Source organism: Myotis nattereri (assembly GCF_964212035.1).
Source record: "Myotis nattereri genome assembly, chromosome: 15".
Taxonomy (NCBI): Eukaryota; Metazoa; Chordata; class Mammalia; order Chiroptera; family Vespertilionidae; genus Myotis; species Myotis nattereri.
The window spans coordinates 53,865,930-53,885,072 of NC_138090.1; the positions used below are offsets into that span (position 1 = coordinate 53,865,930).

Consider the following 19,143-nt stretch of genomic DNA (forward strand, 5'->3'; position numbering starts at 1 on the left):
TCACTTTTATTTTATTTTTTTTTAATATATTTTATTGATTTTTTACAGAGAGGAAGGGAGAGAGATAGAGTTAGAAACATCAATGAGAGAGAAACATCGATCAGCTGCCTCCTGCACATCTCCCACTGGGGATATGCCCGCAACCCAGGTACATGCCCTTGACCGGAATCGAACCCGGGACCCCTCAGTCCACAGGCCGACGCTCTATCCACTGAGCCAAACCGGTTTCGGCCCGCCTCACTCTTAGTATGCAAATTTAGCAGCCATCTTCATTGGGTTAATTTGCATACTCTTCTGATTGGTGGGCATAGCGAAGTCAATTAGCATCTTTGTCTTTTATTAGTGTAGATACACACACACAGATACATATACAAGTGAGAATAAAACCTGTTTAACATGGGTAAATTCCATCCCAATAAAGAACTTCACGAGGCCGAAACCGGTTTGGCTCAGTGGATAGAGCGTCGGCCTGCGGACTGAGAGGTCCCGGGTTTGATTCCGGTCAAGGGCATGTACCTGGGTTGCGGGCACATTCCCAGTGGGAGATGTGCAGGAGGCAGCTGATCGATGTTTCTCTCCCATCGATGTTTCTAACTATCTCTCTCCCTTTCTCTCTGTAAAAAATCAATAAAATATATATATATATAAAAAAAAAAGAACTTCACGAGGTAACACTGAGAAATTCTTAAGGTTTCCAATCAAAATCAGGAGGAGAAATATTCCAATTATCAAGTACAAAGATGCCAATTTCTGGTCTTCCAAAAACTTCATGTTCATATTGAAAACTATAGGTGTCAGCATGACAACCTAAATGGTGGGCTACCTACGTCATGAAAATAAAGCAAAATATTCGCCAAATTCTGATGTCAGTCCTTGCATTATCAATTCCAAACTACTGAGTGGAAGCTACAAGGGCTAGAAAGGCCGATGTGGGACAGGAAGAGCTTTACATGCTGTGGTTACAGCACTGCAAAAAGAATGGCAGCTTAGAAGACAAAGTGAAAACCCAGAGAGGAAGAGGAAATAGGAAAAGAAAGAAATAGAATTAATTTTTCTGAGTTCAGCTAGCAGTACAGACTGGGAAAGGTGTCCTCTCTCGACATGCAGAGTTCTTGCCAATTCGGCATCCTGGGTACAACAATGTCACTGGTATTGCAATATTCCTCTTAATTACGGAAAATCTATTACACAGACAGCACTGTCCTTAGTTCCAGTTCCATAAATGTTACAAGCTCACATGCCCTCAAAAAGTTTTCAGTTGATTACACTGGCACCGAAAACGAAGTAACTTTGATGATATCATTTACAACCCTAGAGAAGTATTGTAAAAGATTCTTTGAATAGTGTTATCCTATATTATTAAAGGCTAATATGCAAATTCTCCCCTCAGGAGATCCACCAGGAGACCAGCAGATCGCTTGCTATGACGTGCGCTTACTATGAGGGGGTAGCACGGAACATGGCAGGCGACCAGTGGCTGTGGCCACAGGTGGGGAGGGAAGAAGGAGGTTGGGAGGTGGGGAAGCGGGGGAAACTGATCGGCCCTGATCATCTGCCAGCCATAAAGACCCCACCTGTGCAAGTGCACTGGGCCTCTAGTTCTCTAAAAGAAGAAAATAGTGCGCCTTACAATGTATCCAATATTCCATGGGAAAGTGTACACAAGTGAGGTCCATATAATATTCAAGAGCTCACAGATCTTTGAGGCTGAAACAATCAACCCCATGATTTCACACACAAACACTAGGAATAAAATATAACAGCATCAAGTGATATGGGAGTAGAATCACATTACTTGCATTTCAAAATACTCCAACTGATTACAATATAAAATAGGCAACACTCTAAGAAACTGTACATATGGAAACATCACTTCTTTTGATATGGTCAAACATACAAAATATTAGCGAACTACATTTAAAGTTTGGAGGACACGATGTAATAAACATTCTGATTTAGGGCAATACCTGAAAGGCATTATGGCGACCTATCTAGTGTGAATTCAGTGATACGTTAAAATTCATAATCAATTAACATATTTTGATCAAGTTTGTACATCTTTAAAGTCACTTTAAGGCACAAATTCCTTGGAAATTTGTAAACTGTACATTTTGAACAAAAGTTCTCCCTCCTATATCATGAATGTAGAATTACATGATTACAATCCCTAATATTGAGTGAGACTGTAGGTCCAACTATATGATTTCCCAGATTCTTCAGATTTAAGGTTTCCCTCTAGAATGAATTCCAATGTCAGGAATAAGCTACGGATGCTGAATGAAAACTTTAGGACATTGTTTACTGTCAGGGCCAGACTGACAGGTTGAGCTGGGCTGAGGCAGGGAGGTGGGAATTGAGAAAAGAAAGAAAGACAGGAAAGGGGGGTTGGGAGGACTACAGCTCTAGAAGAACTGAAGCAACTTTATTAGCCACAAAATCCTATTTATACACAACACACTGAATAGGAGGTCTGTCAAGAGGAATGTATTCTTTGTTCCTCTTAAACTCTCAGGGAGGGACAGAATAGAAGGACAAGTTTTCAGTACAGCATATCTCAGTAAATAGTAACAGACTTCTTGGTAAGCCATGAAAGGCTGTTCTCATTCTATAAAGGTTGCTCTTATTCTACTGATAATCGCCATCCAAACAAGTCTTGGAAAACTGTGTAGGTAAGGGTCCCAGCCTTGCTAGCCCCTTCAGGTGCAAGGACCTTGCCACCTTAAATCTGGGCCCCAACAGTTTACATTTGTATTGTTTCTCCCCAGTATGAGTTCAGGTAAGGTTTGCATTCTGAATAAGCTTTGTCAAATTCTTTGTATCTGCTGGGTTTCTATCCAGTAATAATTATGAGATGTAGTATGACATATACTAGAAGATAAACACTTCTAGTGTTGAACTAATTTTATCATTCTGTGAAGGTTCAACCATGGTTCAATCTTTGGCCAAATACTTTATATTATTGCTCTTTCTCTTTAGAATGACACCTAAGATGTTACGTTTAACCACAGGTTAAGGGTTTTCTCACATTTTTTTTCACAGACTAAGACTTTCATCCACTAAATAATCTCTGATGTTCAGTAAATTTTGAGCTTTGGATAAAGGCCCCAACCCATTTTCTACATTTGTAAGGTATCTTTTCGTAATAAAGTCTCCAAGTACAGTAATATCTGAATGGCTATTAAAGGCTTTTTACATTTTTCACATTCATAAGGATTCCTTCCAGTATGAATTCTGTGATGTCCAGTAAGTTCTCACAGCTGGTCAAGGACTTCTTACAACCCTCCTCACATCTGTAAGACTTCTATGAAGTTTAAACTCTCTAACGTACTGTAAGGCATGAACATTGATAAATGGCTGTTACATTCTTTACATTTGTAATGTTTCTCTCCATTATGAATTTTCCAATGTCCATTCAGGTTTGATGCGTCAAGGAATCCTTTACCACATTCTCTATACTTATAAGGCCTACATTAAGTATGGACACTTACATGATTAGTAAGACTTGCATAGCTGATAAAGGATGTGCCACATTCTCTACATTTCTAAGACTTCTCTCCAGAATGAACTCTCTGATGTGTATTAAGAGAGGAGGAATGACTAAAGGCTTTGCCACATACTCTACATTTATAAGGTTTCTCCCCTGTATGAATTCTCTGATGTATATTAAGATAGGAGTAATCGCTAAAAGCTTTGCCACATTCTCCACATATATAAGGCTTCTCTCCAGTATGAACTCTCTGATGCCTAGTAAGGTGTGAGAACCGTCTAAAGGTTTTGCCACATTCGCTACATTTGTAATGTTTCTCTCCATTATGAATTTGACGATGTTCATTCAGGCTTGAGGTGTGCGAAAAACCTTTACCACATTCTAAACATTTATAAGACTTCTCTCCTCTGTGAACTCTCTGATGTGAAGCAAGGTGTGAGGAGCTGACAAAGGCTTTGCCACATTCTCTACATTTATAAGGCTTCTCTCCAGAATGAACTCTTTGATGTATAGTAAGGACTGAGGAGGTGACAAAGGATTTGCCACATTCTCTACATTGATAAGGTTTCTCTCCCGTGTGACCTCTCTGATGACGAGTAAGGGATGAAGAATGGCTAAAGGTTTTGCCACATTCTCTACACTGATAAGGTTTCTCTCCTGTATGAACTCTCTGATGTGAATGAAGAGAGGAAAAATCGTTAAAAGCTTTGCCACAGTCTCTACATTTGTAAGGCTTCTCTCCCGTGTGACCTCTCTGATGATAAGTAAGGGATGAAGACTGGCTAAAGGCTTTGCCACATTCTCCACATTTATAAGGTTTCTCTCCTGTATGAACTCTCTGATGTGTATTAAGACAGTAAAAATTGCTAAAAGCTTTGCCACATTCTCTACACATATAAGGCTTCTCTCCAGTATGAACTCTCTGATGCGTAGAAAGGTGTGAGAACCATCTAAAGGCCTTGCCACATTCTCTACAATTGTAACGTTTCTCTCCATTATGAATTTTCCGATGTCGATTCAGGCTCGAGGCGTTAAGGAATCCTTTACCACATTCTCTACATTCATAAGATTTTTTTCCACTCTGGATTTTTTCCACTTTATTTGTCTTGAATATTTGACTGGAAATTATACCACGAGAATTCCATTTGTAAGCTTTCTCCCCAGGATGAATATTCTCTTGTTCAGTGTAATTTGTAGACGGTTGAAAAGACTGGACACATTTATTTCCTTTGTGTGTCATCTCCACAATAGGAATAACCTCACGTATTTTGTGATTGCACCTTGGGTCACAGACTCTTCCACTTTTATAATGCTCCTCTGCAAACTCACTTCTCCAATGATTAAGATATGAGACTTGCTTAAATTTTTTCCAGTTTTCATTCCATTGATCACAACTGTCTCTATTATGTGTACTCTGGAAGTAATGGGACATGGAAATACCTTTACTGACATAATTTCATTAAACATGTATACTTGTTCCTTAAGAACCATTTTGTGATACTCATTAAACCAAGATGGTTTTACACAAAAGCTCTCCTAATTTATTAAAATTATAGACAAAATTAAATACAAAAAATCATTTTCAGAGGAAAAAGAATGAAAACTTGTTTAAAAGATTGCCAGCCCTAACCTGTTTGGCTCAGTGGATAGAGCAGCCGTGGGCAAACTACGGCCCGCGGGCCGGATCCGGCCCATTGGAAATGAATAAAACTAAAAAAAAAAAAAAAAAAAGACCGTACCCTTTTACGTAATGATGTTTACTTTGAATTTATATTAGTTCACACAAACACTCCATCCATGCTTTTGTTCCGGCCCTCCGATCCAGTTTAAGAACCCATTCTGGCTCTCAAGTCAAAAAGTTTGCCCACCCCTGGGATAGAGTGTTGGCCTGCAGATTGAAGGATCCCAGGTTCAATTCCGTTCAAGGGAATGTATCTTGCTTCCAGACACATTCTCAGGAGGGGGTGTGCAGGAGGCAGCTGATAGATGTTTCCCTCTCATCCATGTTTCTAACTCTCTATCCCTCTCCCTTCCTCTCTGTAAAAAAATCAAAAAAATATATTAACAACAAGCAAAAAAAGATTGCCAAATTGCCAAGCCAGCATGGTTCAATGGTTGAGTCTTGATGTTTGAACCAGAAGGTCGGTTCCATTCCCCATCAGGGCACAAGCCTCAAGTTCGGAATCAGTCCCCAATGTGAGCAATGCAGGAGGGAGCCAGTCAATCATTCTCTCTCATCAAGGATATTTGCCTACCTCTCTTCATCTTCCTGCCTCTCTGAATCCAAAAAAATATATTTTGAATAAAAATAAATAATAAAAGCACTAGCTGGTTTGGTCAGTGGATAGAGCAGTGGCAAGCAGACAGAAGGGACCTGGGTTTGTTTCTAGTCAAGAGCACATTCTTAGGTTGCGGGTTCCATTCTCAGTGGGGGCATGTTGGAGGCATCCAATCAATGATACCAACTCATCAATGATGTTTCCATCTCTCTCCCTTCCTCTCTGAATTCAATAAAAATATATTTAAAAGTGATAATGGTAATAATAATAATAATGATTGCCCAATTGAGCATATTTAAATTTTAAAGGTATATTTTAAATCTCTACATTTTAGAAATTATTGCATGAAAGTTTAATCCCACCCTACATTTTACAAAATTCAAATGATTATTTACACTACACAATATGTGAACTACTACTTTATCCAGATTTCCTTTCAAAGAATGCATAACATTAAAAGCTGCTTTCAACCTTTAAGTGCAGAAACACCCTGATCTGCCAATATAACTGACTTTAATGTGGAAGGTTTCCCAAATGCGTAAGACACTTCACCTCTTCAAGTAACAACAATTTTTTATGATAACTGTTCCAGATTAGTTCTGTTTATACTAATAACCTCTGTTCTCATCACACTCTTCCTCAAATACTGAGACTTTCATTAAGTGTACATTATCAAAGCGACACCTTTTATATCTTACCAGTATGAATTCAGAGAATAAATCTTGTATTCTGGTCTTTGGCATAAAGGCATGGTCATCTTCAGATGACATAGCTGAAAGAAAACGAATTTTCAGTTTTGACAATCAGGTGGTGAGTGCACTTTGAAGTTAACCAGCAACTACAGGCCAAATGACAGTTTTGAGTACTCCAAGAGGTAGTGAAGGGTTCAAGGAAAGCTCTAGATAGGTAAAGTAAGGAAAACTCACACCAAAGAGGGACGAAGAGTTGCTTACATTTGCCGATGAAAACTGCTCAAACCCTCTGGCACACAGTGGCCATATTATAAAAACACTCCCAATTCCCAGTTTCTTCGCTGGAGAGACAGAGATGAGGAAAGTACATGTTCAATGAGCTGCTTGTTTTGAAGCCTCTTCAATAACAAGCTTCGGTTGTGCATGACACAGAGTGCAAACAGAGTGGCGGTACACAGTGAGTGCCCTGTTGTGGCCGCTTGAGACACAATGAGAAATTGTTCGAGCACCACACAGAATGTGATACTGAAGATAGGTATCAGGCCTGAAAGACACAGCGGGTCTGAGAAAGAAACAGAGAACATTTGCAAGTGGGAAATTCGACAGCCGAACCAGGAATAGAGATCCAGAAAATAGTGTGGACCAAAAGTAGAATTTGTTCCACAGATGGTTATCAGTGTCCTCCTATAGAAAGCATGTTCAAAAGCCTGCTACTTTACCATTCAGGAATCTCAACAAAAGATACCGAGTCATGATAAAAAACAGAAAAAGTGTATCATCAGGAAAACAAAATAAATGTAATCAAACTGGCACTACATTAATGGAAATATGTTAATTACCACAAAAAAGAATGGAAAATCTTGAAGCCAAAAAGGAGAAAAAAGAAAACTATACAAAATCACCAAAATATTATGTAACCAAAATAAAAATATAATGTGAAAGTACTTTTTATTTTAAATATATTTTATTGATTTTTTTACAGAGAGGAAGGGAGAGGGATAGAGAGTTAGAAACATCGATGAGAGAGAAACATCGATCAGCTGCCTCCTGCACACCCCCCACTGGGTATGTGCCCGCAACCGAGGTACATGCCCTTGACCGGAATTGAACCCGGGACCCTTGAGTCTGTAGGCCGACGCACTATCCACTGAGCCAAATCGGTCAGGGCGCAAAAGTACTTTATAAATACCACACCAAAGGGGGATATTGACCTACATAATACCAAAATGAAAAAATACATGTGCTCGCTTCGACGGCACATATAGTAAAATTGGAACGATACAGAGAAGATTAGCATGGCCCCTGCACAAGAATGACACGCAAATTCGTGAAGCGTTCCACATTTAAAAAACAAAATACACTAGAATCATGAAAGACATGATCAACTCAAAACATCAAAAAATTTGCCTGCCGAAACCGGTTTGGCTCAGTGGATAGAGCGTCAGCCTGTGGACTGAGGGGTCCCAGGTTCGATTCCGGTCAGGGGCATGTGCCTGGGTTGCGGTCGCATCCCCGGTGGGGGATGTGTGGGAGGCGGCTGATCGATGTTTCTCTCTCATTGATGTTTCTGACTCTATCTCTCTCCCTTCCTCTCTGTAAAAAATCAATAAAATATATTAAAAAAATAAATAAATAAATATATATATATATATATATATATATATATGTATATATATATATATATATATATATATAAAAGAATTTGCCTGGAAGCGGTGGCTCAGAGGTTGTCTCTACCTATGAACTAGAAAGTCACAGTTTGGTTCCACATTAGGGCACAGGCCTGAGTTGAAGGCTCAATCCCTGATCATACAGTAAACAGCCCATCGATCATGATCTCTCTTCACTGATGTTTCTATCTCTCCCTCTCCTTTCCTCTCTGAAATCAATAAACATACATTTAAAACACAGTAATTACATAATCAAAGAATTTGTACAGAAATCATTACAATTTTAATTCATTATCATTTTGATTCAGAGAAGCCAACAAACACGTGGAAATGTGATCAGAATTTAAGGAACTCCTAAGATACTAACAAATCGGCTACCAAGGGGACCCCATAGAGACAGAATAGTGAAAAGCAGTAGGTAACTTATATAAAAAATTAATCGTTTAAGATCCTGACAATTGGAGAAAGCAACATACAAATGCAAGCAGCTCATGAATTCTAAGTAGAATGAATATAAACATGAGAACAGATAAAAACCAATGAAAATATCATGTGTCCCAGAATACTATCTAAAGACATATAAAAAATAATTCCTCATGGAAAGAACAGCTCCACTAAGATCATTAGGGGTTTTCTAAGCAGAAGCATACTGCGGAGAACAATGGCATGAAATAAAAGATGGAACTGATAAATGAACAAAAGCACCCAACAACGACCTGATTGGTTTGGCTCAGTGGATAGAGCGTCGGACTGGGGACTGAAGGATCCCGGGTTCGATTCCAGTCAAGGGCATGTTGTGGGTGCATCCTTGGTTGTGGGTGCATCCCCAGTAGGAGGTGTGCAGGAGGCAGCTAATGGATGTTTCTCTCTCACTGATGTTTCTGACTCTGTCCCTCTCCCTTCCTCTCTGTAAAAAATCAATATATATATATATTTTAAAAACCACCCAATAAGAATATTGACAAAACAGATGATAAACAATGGAGAGGAAACAACTTTTTAAAAATAAAAATCAATAAAATATATTTAAAAAAAAATGCTGACACACCAAGCTCAAAAGGTTCACCACCACTGATCTACACAAAAGCCTACAAGGAGGCTGTTTATTCAGAATTTACTAAAATTGGAAGCAATGAAGTGGACTGGCAACAAGGGAATGGATAAATACATTTCAGGACGTACAATAATGTCTTATTCACTACTATCCCATCTAATAAAGAGGGAATGTGCTAATTGACCCTCACGCTGTCGCAAACATGATGGCGCCCACAGCCAAAAAGGAGGGAATAAGCTAATTGAGTGCCATGCCCTCAAAGATGGTGGTGCCCACATCCACAAGATGGCCAGCTGGGGAGGGCAGTTGTGGGCAATCAGGCCAGCAGGGGAGGGCAGTTACGGGCAATCTGGCTAACAGGGGAGGGCAGTTGGGGGTGACCAGGCCTGCAGGGGATAGCATTTGGGGGGGGACCAGGCCTGCAAGGGAGGGCAGTGGGGGGGACCAGGCCTTGAGGGGAGGGTAGTTAGGGGTGACCAGCCTGGCAGGGGAGGGTAGTTGGGGGTGATAAGGTCGGCAGGGGAAGGCTGTTAGGGGCAACCAAGCCATCAGGGGAGGGCAGTCAGGGGCCAGCAGGCCATGAGAAGAGGGGAGCAGGGAGGACAGTTGAGAGCGAACGAGCTGGCAGGAGAGGGCAGTTGGGGGCAACTTTACTGGCAGGGGAGCAGTTAGGCATCGATCAGGCTGGCAGGGGAGTAGTTAGGGAGTGATTAGGCTGGCTGGCAGGCAGAAGCGGTTAGGGGCAATCAGGCAGGCAGGCAGGCGATTGATTGGGAGCCAGTAGTCCGGGATTGTGAGAGGGATATGCACTGACCGTTTAGGCCCGATCCCTGTGGGATTGGAATTAAACAGGCAATCGAACAACCCTCAAGGGGTCCCAGATTAGACAGGGTGCAGGCTGGGCTGAGTAACACCCACACCCTCGGTGCACGAGTTTTGTGCACCGGGCCTCTAGTAAGGAAATAATACATGAAGCCATTCAAAAATATGATAGAAGCCTAGATAAATAGAACTAAATGAAAGAATCCAATCTGCCTGCACAGGTAGCCCAGTTGCTTAGAGGATCGTACCAATATAACCAAGTTGTAGGTTTGATCTCTGGTCAGGGCACATACAAAAACATCAACTAATGCCCAGCTTAAGTTTCTATCTCTCTCTAATTCTCCCTTCCTCCCTGAATTCAATAAAATCTTAGAAAATAAAAGACAGTGGAGTATGAATTTTGATAAAGCTTTCTCATTTCCAATCCAGGTTGTCCTCTGGCCAGAAACATGGTAGAATCTTAGAATATTCTAGAAAATGATTTTCTAAAATATACTTTTCTGATAGTACCTTAATTAGTATAGAGAACATGTAAAGTGTGCAAACACTGAGTTCCTAATTCACAAAGCTTTGCTTTTCTCTCCTAAGGACCCCCAATTTGTTACTCTTTTAAAACATACAAAATTTTATTGCTTTCAGAGAAAAATGGAGAGGGAAAGAGAGAGAGAAATATCAATGATGAGAATCACTGATTGGTTGCCTCCTGCACACACCCGACAGGACCCAGGCATTGGTCCTTGACCAGAATCGAACCGGGGACCTTTCAGTCTGCAGGCCGGCCCTCAATCCACTGAGCCCAACCAGCTGGGGCTCAATTTGTTCCTTGAGAGCGTGAATTTAACACAGAAAGCAGAAGCCCCTAGAGATCCTATCTAATAAAAGAGAAACATGCAAATTGACCATAACCCCAACACCCTTCCCATTGGCTAATCAGCATATCCTTATGTAAATTAACTGCCATCCAAGATGGCGGCCGGCAGCCAGGCACTGAAGCGAACAGGACGCCTGCTTGCTCCAGTGATGGAGGAAGCCAAGGTTCTCTGCCTGACGATGCCGATGCCGGCCTCTCAGCTTGCACTCTAAGAAACAGTGTTGCAAGTATAGAAGCTAAACAAACTCCAGAAATCTGCTTTCAGGCAGCAGGGCTTCAGCCAGCAGGACCGCAACAGTGTTTCGATTATAGAACCCAAAGAAACCCAGTACCTGCTTTCAGCAGCCGAGGTCTCGGAGCTGCAGCCAAGGTCTCAGAGCTGCAGCCGAGCCTCAGCTCCAGTGACAGCCATAGAAGGTAAATAAATCCCAGAGTAAAAGAAAAAAGAAAAAAAGGAGAGGTTGGGAGCTTCAGTCGCCCGCCAGTCTGAAAACGGCCCTCAGCCCCTCACCCAGACTGGCCAGGCACCCCAGTGGGGACCCCCTCCCTGAAGGGGGTGTGACCAGCTGCAAACAGCCATCATCCCCTCACCCAGACTGGCCAGGCACTCCAGTGGGGACCCCCACCCTGAAGCAACAAGATGACGGCTAATTTGCATACTGAAGGTGGGCAGCAGTGGGAAAGGCTGTCCACGGTCCCGGCACCTGGATCTGTGACCCTGCCGGGCGGGGGGCAATGCAGGAGGCTGTCCGCGGTCCTGGGACCTGGATCCATGACCCTTACCGGCGGGGCGGCAGCTCGCACAGGGGCCGATCAGCCGAGGTTGGGCAGGGCAGGATGCCTGGCTTCCGCCCAGCCCCAGTCACTCTGGGCAGGTGAGCAGTGCAGAGAGCCTCTGGACAGAGGAGGCAGGCTGGCGGAGGGCGGCCTGTACTCCCCACATGGCGTTGGTGACAGCTGTGAGTACGCCAAGTGGAGCATGCAGGCTGAGCTGAAGTAGCGCCTGTAGGCCATCAGCGCCCAGGAGTGGCTGCGCAAGATCTGCCTCCTGGCCCAGAAGGTGCAGGATCGCAGGGACAGCCACTGTGGCGGGCCAGACTGACATCCTCCTGGCCGCTCCATGAGGCTTGCAGATCTGCAAAGCCAGAGGCCTCTGGTGTGCACATCCCCCCCTGGTGTGTGAACATCCCCCAGCACACTGTCACCCTCCCATGCCTGCAACAGTTGCAAACCAAGGCGTGCACAAGTTCCCCCCATCTCTCCACCGCACTTCCATCAACCTGGCATGCCTAACACCCCCATAGGATGTGTACACATCCCTTCTGATGCGCTCACGTCCTTTGGAGAGTGTCTGGGTGTTCTGGGTGCTGAGGGTGGGCGCCTGTGAGATGACAGTGAGAGGGCAGAGTGGTGATTCCCTGTTCCCACAGAGGCCAGTGCAGCTACGAGATCACCTCTGGGGGGTTAATGCAGGTGCTGAGGCACGAGCACATGCAGACAGACAAACCTGGTGTGCACGGGCGGCCCTTGCTGAGGTGCCTTTGGTCAGCGTTCAAGATCAAGAACCCAGAGGCGGAGAGGAATTCCGTCCTCTCAGTGAAACAGTGGGATAGTCGGGGCGACTGTAGAGGAGGAATGTGCACTTTGGGTGCCAGCACCCATGAGCGAAGGCTGCCCTGACTGAGCCTCGCTTGCTTGGGGCCTACCTCACTCCTGCCAGGCAGCGGGTGACAGGATGTGTTTTTCTGAATTAATGAGAGAAAATGTTGATTCTCCTGCTGCGCACGAAGGTGGAAAGTGAAGTGGGGAGACGTGGGAAGTGAGCGAGGTTTCCTGTCTGGGGGTTCCAAATCTGCTGTTGGTTTATTTCTAGCTGACTAGAGATATACAGGGTGTCCCCCCAAAATGTATACACACTTTGACTACCTACTAATTCTAATGGTTTTAAGCATGAAAAGAAAGAAACAGCAATGGAGCTCTTATCTGTTGAAAATGTGGGCACAAACAGGTAGTTGGACATTCCCTGAGGGGTCTCAGATTGGAGAGGGGGAAGGCCAGACTGAGGGGCCCCTTCCCACCCGCCCCACCCCAGTGCACGAATTTCGTGCACCGGGCTACTAGTGTTAATATAATAAAGGAAAAAAATCCTGAGGGTTGAGAAGGAACTCAGGAAGGAAGTCATCCTCACCCACGGAGACCAGGTTGCTGTAGTTCTCCAACATCACATCCAGGTACAATTTCCGCTGAGCTGGGTCCAGGCATTCCCACTCCTCCTGAGAGAAATCTATGGCCACATCCATGAAGGACAACCGTTCCTGAAATAAAAGACTCAGTAACTAAGAGCTCACGAGAAGAGTTCATAATGTCACCCAACATGAAAACAGTGTTAGGAGAAGAGGTTTTGACCTATGGGGTATCCTGAACTATACAGTAAGATCACTTTGCCCCAGTAATATTCTCTGATGTGTTTTCTAACACTGACACAGGAGAAGGACACATGTCCACAAATCCACAGTACAGATTTTCCTTTACAGGAAAATAAACTTTAAAATTAAGCCATGGACACAGGCTTATACATTTGTGAAGGCTGCATTTACATCGTTCAGGGTCAGTGATGTATATTTCTCACCGGGAAATGTCATGCTGGTTGGAAGTATATGGAGTTCTTCTCAAGTGTGAAGCAGACCACAAGGAAATGGACTTCTATAAAAATACAATCTCTGATCCAGGTTCTGAGATGGGCCCTGTGTTTCCACATGTGTAACAAGCTCACTTTTTACTTGTGATGCTAATGTTTCCCCATCATGTGCCACACTTCTGAATACACAGAAAAAGAAAACACAAGGAAAAATTCATACAGAACTTTGAACTAAAAGGGTTTGTTAACGGAATCCAGTTTTCATGGAATAGGACTCATAGGAACCTCAATGCTATCTGGAAATTTATTGAGTCATCTTAAACAAGATTATTCTGCCTGGACCAGCAGGTGTGGCTCTTGTGTGCTGACCCATACAACAAGTGGTCACTCACTACATTCCTGGTCTGGACACATGACCTGGTTGCAGTCAATATCCCCAGTGTGGGGTGTACAGGAGGCAGCCGGTCAATGATTCTCTCTCATCACTGATGTTCCTCTCATTTCCTTTCTGAAATCCATAAAAATATACTGGTACAGGGAAAAAAACACAAAGAGCCCTAACTGGTTTGGCTCAGTGGATAAAGCGTCAGCCTGTGGACTCAAGGGTCCCAGGTTCGATTCCAGTCAAAGGCATGAACCTTGGTTGTGGGCACATCCTCAGTGGGGGGTGTGCAGGAGGCAGCTGATCGATGTTTCTCTCTCATCGATGTTTCTAACTCTCTATCCCTCTCCCTTCCTCTCTGTAAAAAATCAATAAAATATATATTTAAAAAAAACACACACACAAAGAAAACACAGTTAAAATAACGCTAACAGCTTAGGTACAGAGACACACATTTTACAACTATGAAATCAAGATGGTTTAGTGACTGCATAAATTTCATGAATCTATTTGTATATGATCCCTTTTATGTTTTATAAACACAATAAGGAGAAAACATAAAAATAGAAAACAAGTTAGACTATTGTTTTCCTTTCTGTGGTTGTAAATCCTCCCTTGAGAAGATATTTCCCATTGATTTTTCGAGAGTGGAAGGCAGGGAGGTAGAGGCGGGAAAAGAAGAGGGAGAGGGGGAGAGGGGGAGGAGTATGTGAAAGAGAGAGAAACATCACACCAGCCTAGGGGAACTAATTTTTGTTATTAGTACATTTCTTTCAAAATTTTTATGTATCATTAGTGGAGAGCTATGTTGTAGAAATTTAATGAAACTGAACATACATTAATAATGTCATTCTTGAAAACTTTTAAGAAAATACAAAAAAATGATAGTGTAGGGCACTGGTTCTCAACCTTGCTAATGTCGCGACCCTTTAATACAGTTCTTCATGTTGTGGTGAACCCAAACATAAAATTATTTTTGTTGTTACTTCATAACTGTAATTTTGCTACTGTTATGAATTGTAATGTAAATATCTGATATGCAGGATGTATTTTCATTGTTACAAATTAAACATAATTAAAGCATAGTCATTAATCACAAAAACAATATGTAATTATATATGTGTTTTCCGACAGTCTTAGTGACCCCTGTGAAAGGGTCATTCGGGGGTCGTGACCCACAGATTAAGAACCGCTGGTATAGGGTATGTTTCTCATGTGAGTATAGAATCGAAAGGAAATGTAAAGAATCAAGGCCTGATTCTTTAAAGCTCCCATGAAAAAGCCAATGATCTGTAGGAAATAAAAGTAAGTCCTTCATTTTCCAAAGCAAACCTAAACTAACAAGAGGGACATTTCCAGATGTGAAGTGATGGTCTTTGTACAACTTTCATTAAATCGCTACTACAAAAAAAAAAAAAAAAATTCACTACTACACCCTTGTTCCTGTGAAAAGGAGACTATTATAACGTTTGACCGAAGAAAGGCACCAGAGTACAAATTAAAAGCAGAGTGCACTGTTTATTCAAGAGGCAGATGCTCTCGGGTGAGGTCCCGCCGTCTGCAAGCACAGGCTGGGGAGTCACACACAATAGGGGGAGTGGGAAGATTATATAGGCAGGTTTGTTGTCGGTTGCTGGTCGCTACCAGAATGTTTGTAGCAGTTTGCAGTTGGGCTGGAAACGGGATGTTTGGTGGAGCTGGAAAGTCCCTTGCCAATGTTCAGTTTGTGTTTGCGGTTCCCTTGGCGCCCCGTATCCACCTGGACCTTACAACTATTAACTCTACAGTGAGGGGAGCACCTCTGCCACGTGATCATCAGGTGGACTGAGACAATGGGCATCATCAGGTGACTGAGGCACATGGAAGGTCAGGTCACCACTGCTGTGACATTACTGCCAAAAATATCTCAATAAATATGTGGAAATGATAAATGATCACAAATAAACATTAGTTTTTGCAAGTGCCAATCCACCTGTGCCTCTCATGCTCTGTAAGCTAACAGTGCATTTACCTACCAAGTATCTCGTACTAATCTAATGAGCAAGTCTCTTCTACTTGCCCTTTTTTCAGAACTTTCTGAGCTATTCTGAGCAGTCAGATGTGCAGCTTCTTACCCCTGATGTATAGCTGATGCTGCAGCCACATGAAACTAAAACCTGCATTTGCCTTCTTCACTGATACCTCAGCCTCTAAGAAGAGGGACATTTCCAGCCTCTGACCCCATCCCAATATGGATGTTAGACATGGCAGCCTTCCAAGTTTGATCTGTCACAAAAGGGACATTTTGATTAGTTGAAAGTCACTATTAAAGGTAGGAATGCTTCCTGAATGCTTCCTCTACCCCTCCCTTTGCCACTTCCCCTTCCCCTCCCTCTCCCCCATCTCTCTCTCCCTTTCCTTTTCCTGCCCCTACTCCCCTGACTGCACTCTTGAAAAGTTAATGGAAAATAGGTAGGAAAATATCTTCTCAGGGGAGGATTTACAACCACACAAATTTACAACCACAGCTGGGGAGGGAGATAAAATGCATGCAGACAAGGCTCTGGGACAATGGAGGAGAGTATAACCCAGACAGTGTGTCTGAGAGGTAGACGACTGACCTATGAACCAGGAGGGCAGGCTTAGATTCCTCGTCCGGACACACTCCAAGCTTCAAACTCCATACCCAGTGCATGCAGGAGGCAGCTGCCCCATGATTCCCTAACCTAATTGATGTTTCTATCTTTCTCTCCATCTCCTTTCCATTCTGAAAGCAATTAAAAATACATTTTGAAAAGACAGGAAAAAGAAAAGAAAAACACACAAAAAAGAGAAATATAGAAAGTGCTGACATTGACTGTGATGAATAAAGTAATGAAATAAGGAAAGAAAAACAACCTGCAAAGACAAGAACATCAGAGCAGAGAAATAAATCACCAGATGTCAGAGGAAAAGGAAACACAGCCTGTGACCCAGGACACATCTTTTACCTGAGAAGCAGCCATTTGGTCCTGGTCCTGATCGGGGTCGGGGAAGTTTTCTCAGGTGACACTATGTTGAGGAGTCACAGAATGTGCCTTCAAAGACGTCAGCTCAGTGTCTTAATCAGTTCACACGACACTCACAGTCAGAAGGACCTGGAAATGAGGAAAAGGCCACCCCTCCTGTCCTTGGTCACAGCAGAGACAGGAACAATGAGCTTCTACATGGAGACCACACTGTGAGGTGTTTAATTTCTTCTTCATGTGTCTCTCCTCCAAAAGACACCCACAAACTCCTACAGAAATGAGGTGAGCTGCTGTCCTGATGCCCCAAACCGAACAGAGAGCCCCCTTACCTCCCCAGAACAAAGCCTGCTCCCCACTTTCACAAAGGCATCTGCACCCCTCCTGCTATCCCTGTCCTCAACTTCCAATCACCTGGAGGCCCTCAGTAACCAAGGATGCCCCACCCAGAGCAGCTGTCTAACTCTATGGGGGAAAGTGCCCCTGAGGGCATTTCTTTAAGCTCCTCAGGGGATCTGAGAAGACCCAGAGGATTTATCTAAGGATGTTTTCAAATAATAAATTGTCAGACATAGAAAAAGTAAATCCACAGAACACACACACCCCCCACAGCAACAAAGCTAAGGCTTTAAATAGTCGTGAAAGAAAAGGATCAAATGTGGACACAAGTCACTTCCTCCTTGCATCCCAGGAAATGACAAGGGACCCATGACCAACAAACAAGTCTCTCTCCTCTCAGTGAATAAAGGTTGCAATTGGAAGGAAATTATTATAAAATTCCCAAGCCTTACAAACTGGAGGTTTATAATTCTCATTCAACCTGTCCAACTAATACAATTCAGCTGTTAAATTAAAAATAAAAAGACACACCTAGGCAGCATAACTCAGTGACTGAGCTTGGACCTATGAACCATGGTTAGATCATGGTTAGATTCCTAGATCGGGTGTATGGCCAGGTTTCAGGTTTGATCCCCAGTGTGGGGCGTTCAGGAGGAAGCTGAGAAATGATTGTCTTTCCTCATTGATGTTTCTAACTCTCTCTCCCTCTCCCTGCCTCCTGGAGATGAACAGATATATATATATTCCCACTACTATGTATTTCTGTCTGTGGATCTGTCTGTCTCCTGCTCCCTTTCTCTCCACTGTGGTCCTTTCCTGTGTCCCCCTCTCCCCTCTTTCTCCCCTTTTCTGTCTGTCTGTCCTACACCTGGACCATGAAATGCCTGAAACCTACTTCCCTTCAGGGGCTCTTTCTCCTGGTCTCTGAGGCTCCATCTCCACCCACGTCTGCGTCTCCCCCTCCCCCCGCCCGCGGCCCCTCTGCTGCCTGTTCCCGTCTGTCCGCTCCCACAGCTGCTGACTCAGGGCTGCTCCCTCTGCTCCCTCATCCCTGAGCCCCCCTCTCTGTGGACCCCTCGCTGCCCTCTCTCCCGCCCACGTGTCTGTCTCTCTCTCCCTCTCCTGACCCCCCAGCCTGGGCCCCCGCCCCCCGCAGTCACCGCGCCCACAAAGCCCCTCCCTGCGGGCAGGTCGCCTCTTCAGGGGACACCGCGTCCTTCCCCCTGAGCCCCCCCATGGACACTGTGCTCCCCGGGCAGGCAGACCCCTTATTAAATGGGGGTGGGCCTAGGAGGGGGGTGCAGACCCGCAGGCAGGAGCCATCCCGGCTCTTTGGGCGGGAAGCGCCGGGCGGGGGGAGGGGCGCAAAGGGCGGGGACCCCTGACCCAGACTCTCAGCCCCGCGGGGAGCACCGGCGGCCCCGGGAACGGTTTTCAGCGGGAAAACCGCGCGGCAGGCGGTGGCCACAGCCACAGGCGGAGAGACCCCGGGCCGGGCCTCCGTTTCCTCCCAAAGGAACGTGGCGCCCGCACCGCGCAGCCTCCCGGGACCGGACTCACCGCTGAGAGAGGCTCCGGGGCGGGGACCCCAACAAGGACTTCAGCGCCCGCAGCGCCCTCAGCCTTCCCTGCGGGGAGGGGGACGGGGAGCGTCAGCTTTAAAGACAAACACCCTCCTCAGGGGGAACCGCCACCTTCCCCTCCACAGCCGCTTCCGCGTCTGCAAGGAACTGCGCATGCGCCTCCCCGCGGGGTGGGCGGGGCCAGAGCCTGAGCTGAGCGGCTCCGCGATGGGGGCGGGGCCGAGCCCGGCGGCCAGGCCTGTGCAGGGACAGAGGGAGGGAGGGCGGGGCAGGAGCGAGGGGGCAGCCCCGGGTCCCCGCACCTCCTCCCACAGGGACAGCCCTTCCTGGGGGAGTTTCCCA

The 19,143-nt window shown here is 44.6% G+C and overlaps 1 protein-coding gene across 3 annotated transcripts; it reads right to left on the minus strand.

Annotated features, from left to right (window-relative positions):
• Positions 1 to 2,386: 2,386 nt before the first annotated feature.
• On the minus strand, positions 2,387 to 18,940 carry LOC308530464 (uncharacterized protein). Of its 3 annotated transcripts, XM_081107133.1 has the most exons (6): positions 18,779 to 18,940; positions 16,865 to 17,011; positions 16,496 to 16,641; positions 13,064 to 13,190; positions 6,465 to 6,538; positions 2,387 to 4,901 (listed from the first exon to the last, which is right to left on the minus strand). In XM_081107133.1, the coding sequence occupies exons 4-6, from the start codon at positions 13,173 to 13,175 to the stop codon at positions 3,543 to 3,545; spliced, it is 1,545 nt and encodes a 514-aa protein (XP_080963259.1). In that variant the 5' UTR covers positions 13,176 to 13,190; positions 16,496 to 16,641; positions 16,865 to 17,011; positions 18,779 to 18,940; the 3' UTR covers positions 2,387 to 3,542. The 3 variants fall into 3 exon arrangements, with proteins under 3 accessions (XP_080963259.1, XP_080963257.1, XP_080963258.1); XM_081107131.1 differs by lacking the exon at positions 16,496 to 16,641; XM_081107132.1 differs by lacking the exon at positions 16,496 to 16,641 and having other exon boundaries at positions 16,865 to 17,038; positions 18,779 to 18,922.
• Between the last annotated feature and the right edge of the window lie 203 nt (positions 18,941 to 19,143).

Coding starts and splice junctions, on each gene's coding strand:
- LOC308530464 (XM_081107131.1), bottom strand. Junction 6,539..13,063: donor CAGCAACCTGGTCTCCGTGG/GTGAGGATGACT, acceptor GTTTTCTTTCAG/CTATGTCATCTGAAGATGAC. Junction 4,902..6,464: donor TATTCTCTGAATTCATACTG/GTAAGATATAAA, acceptor CATTACTTCCAG/AGTACACATAATAGAGACAG.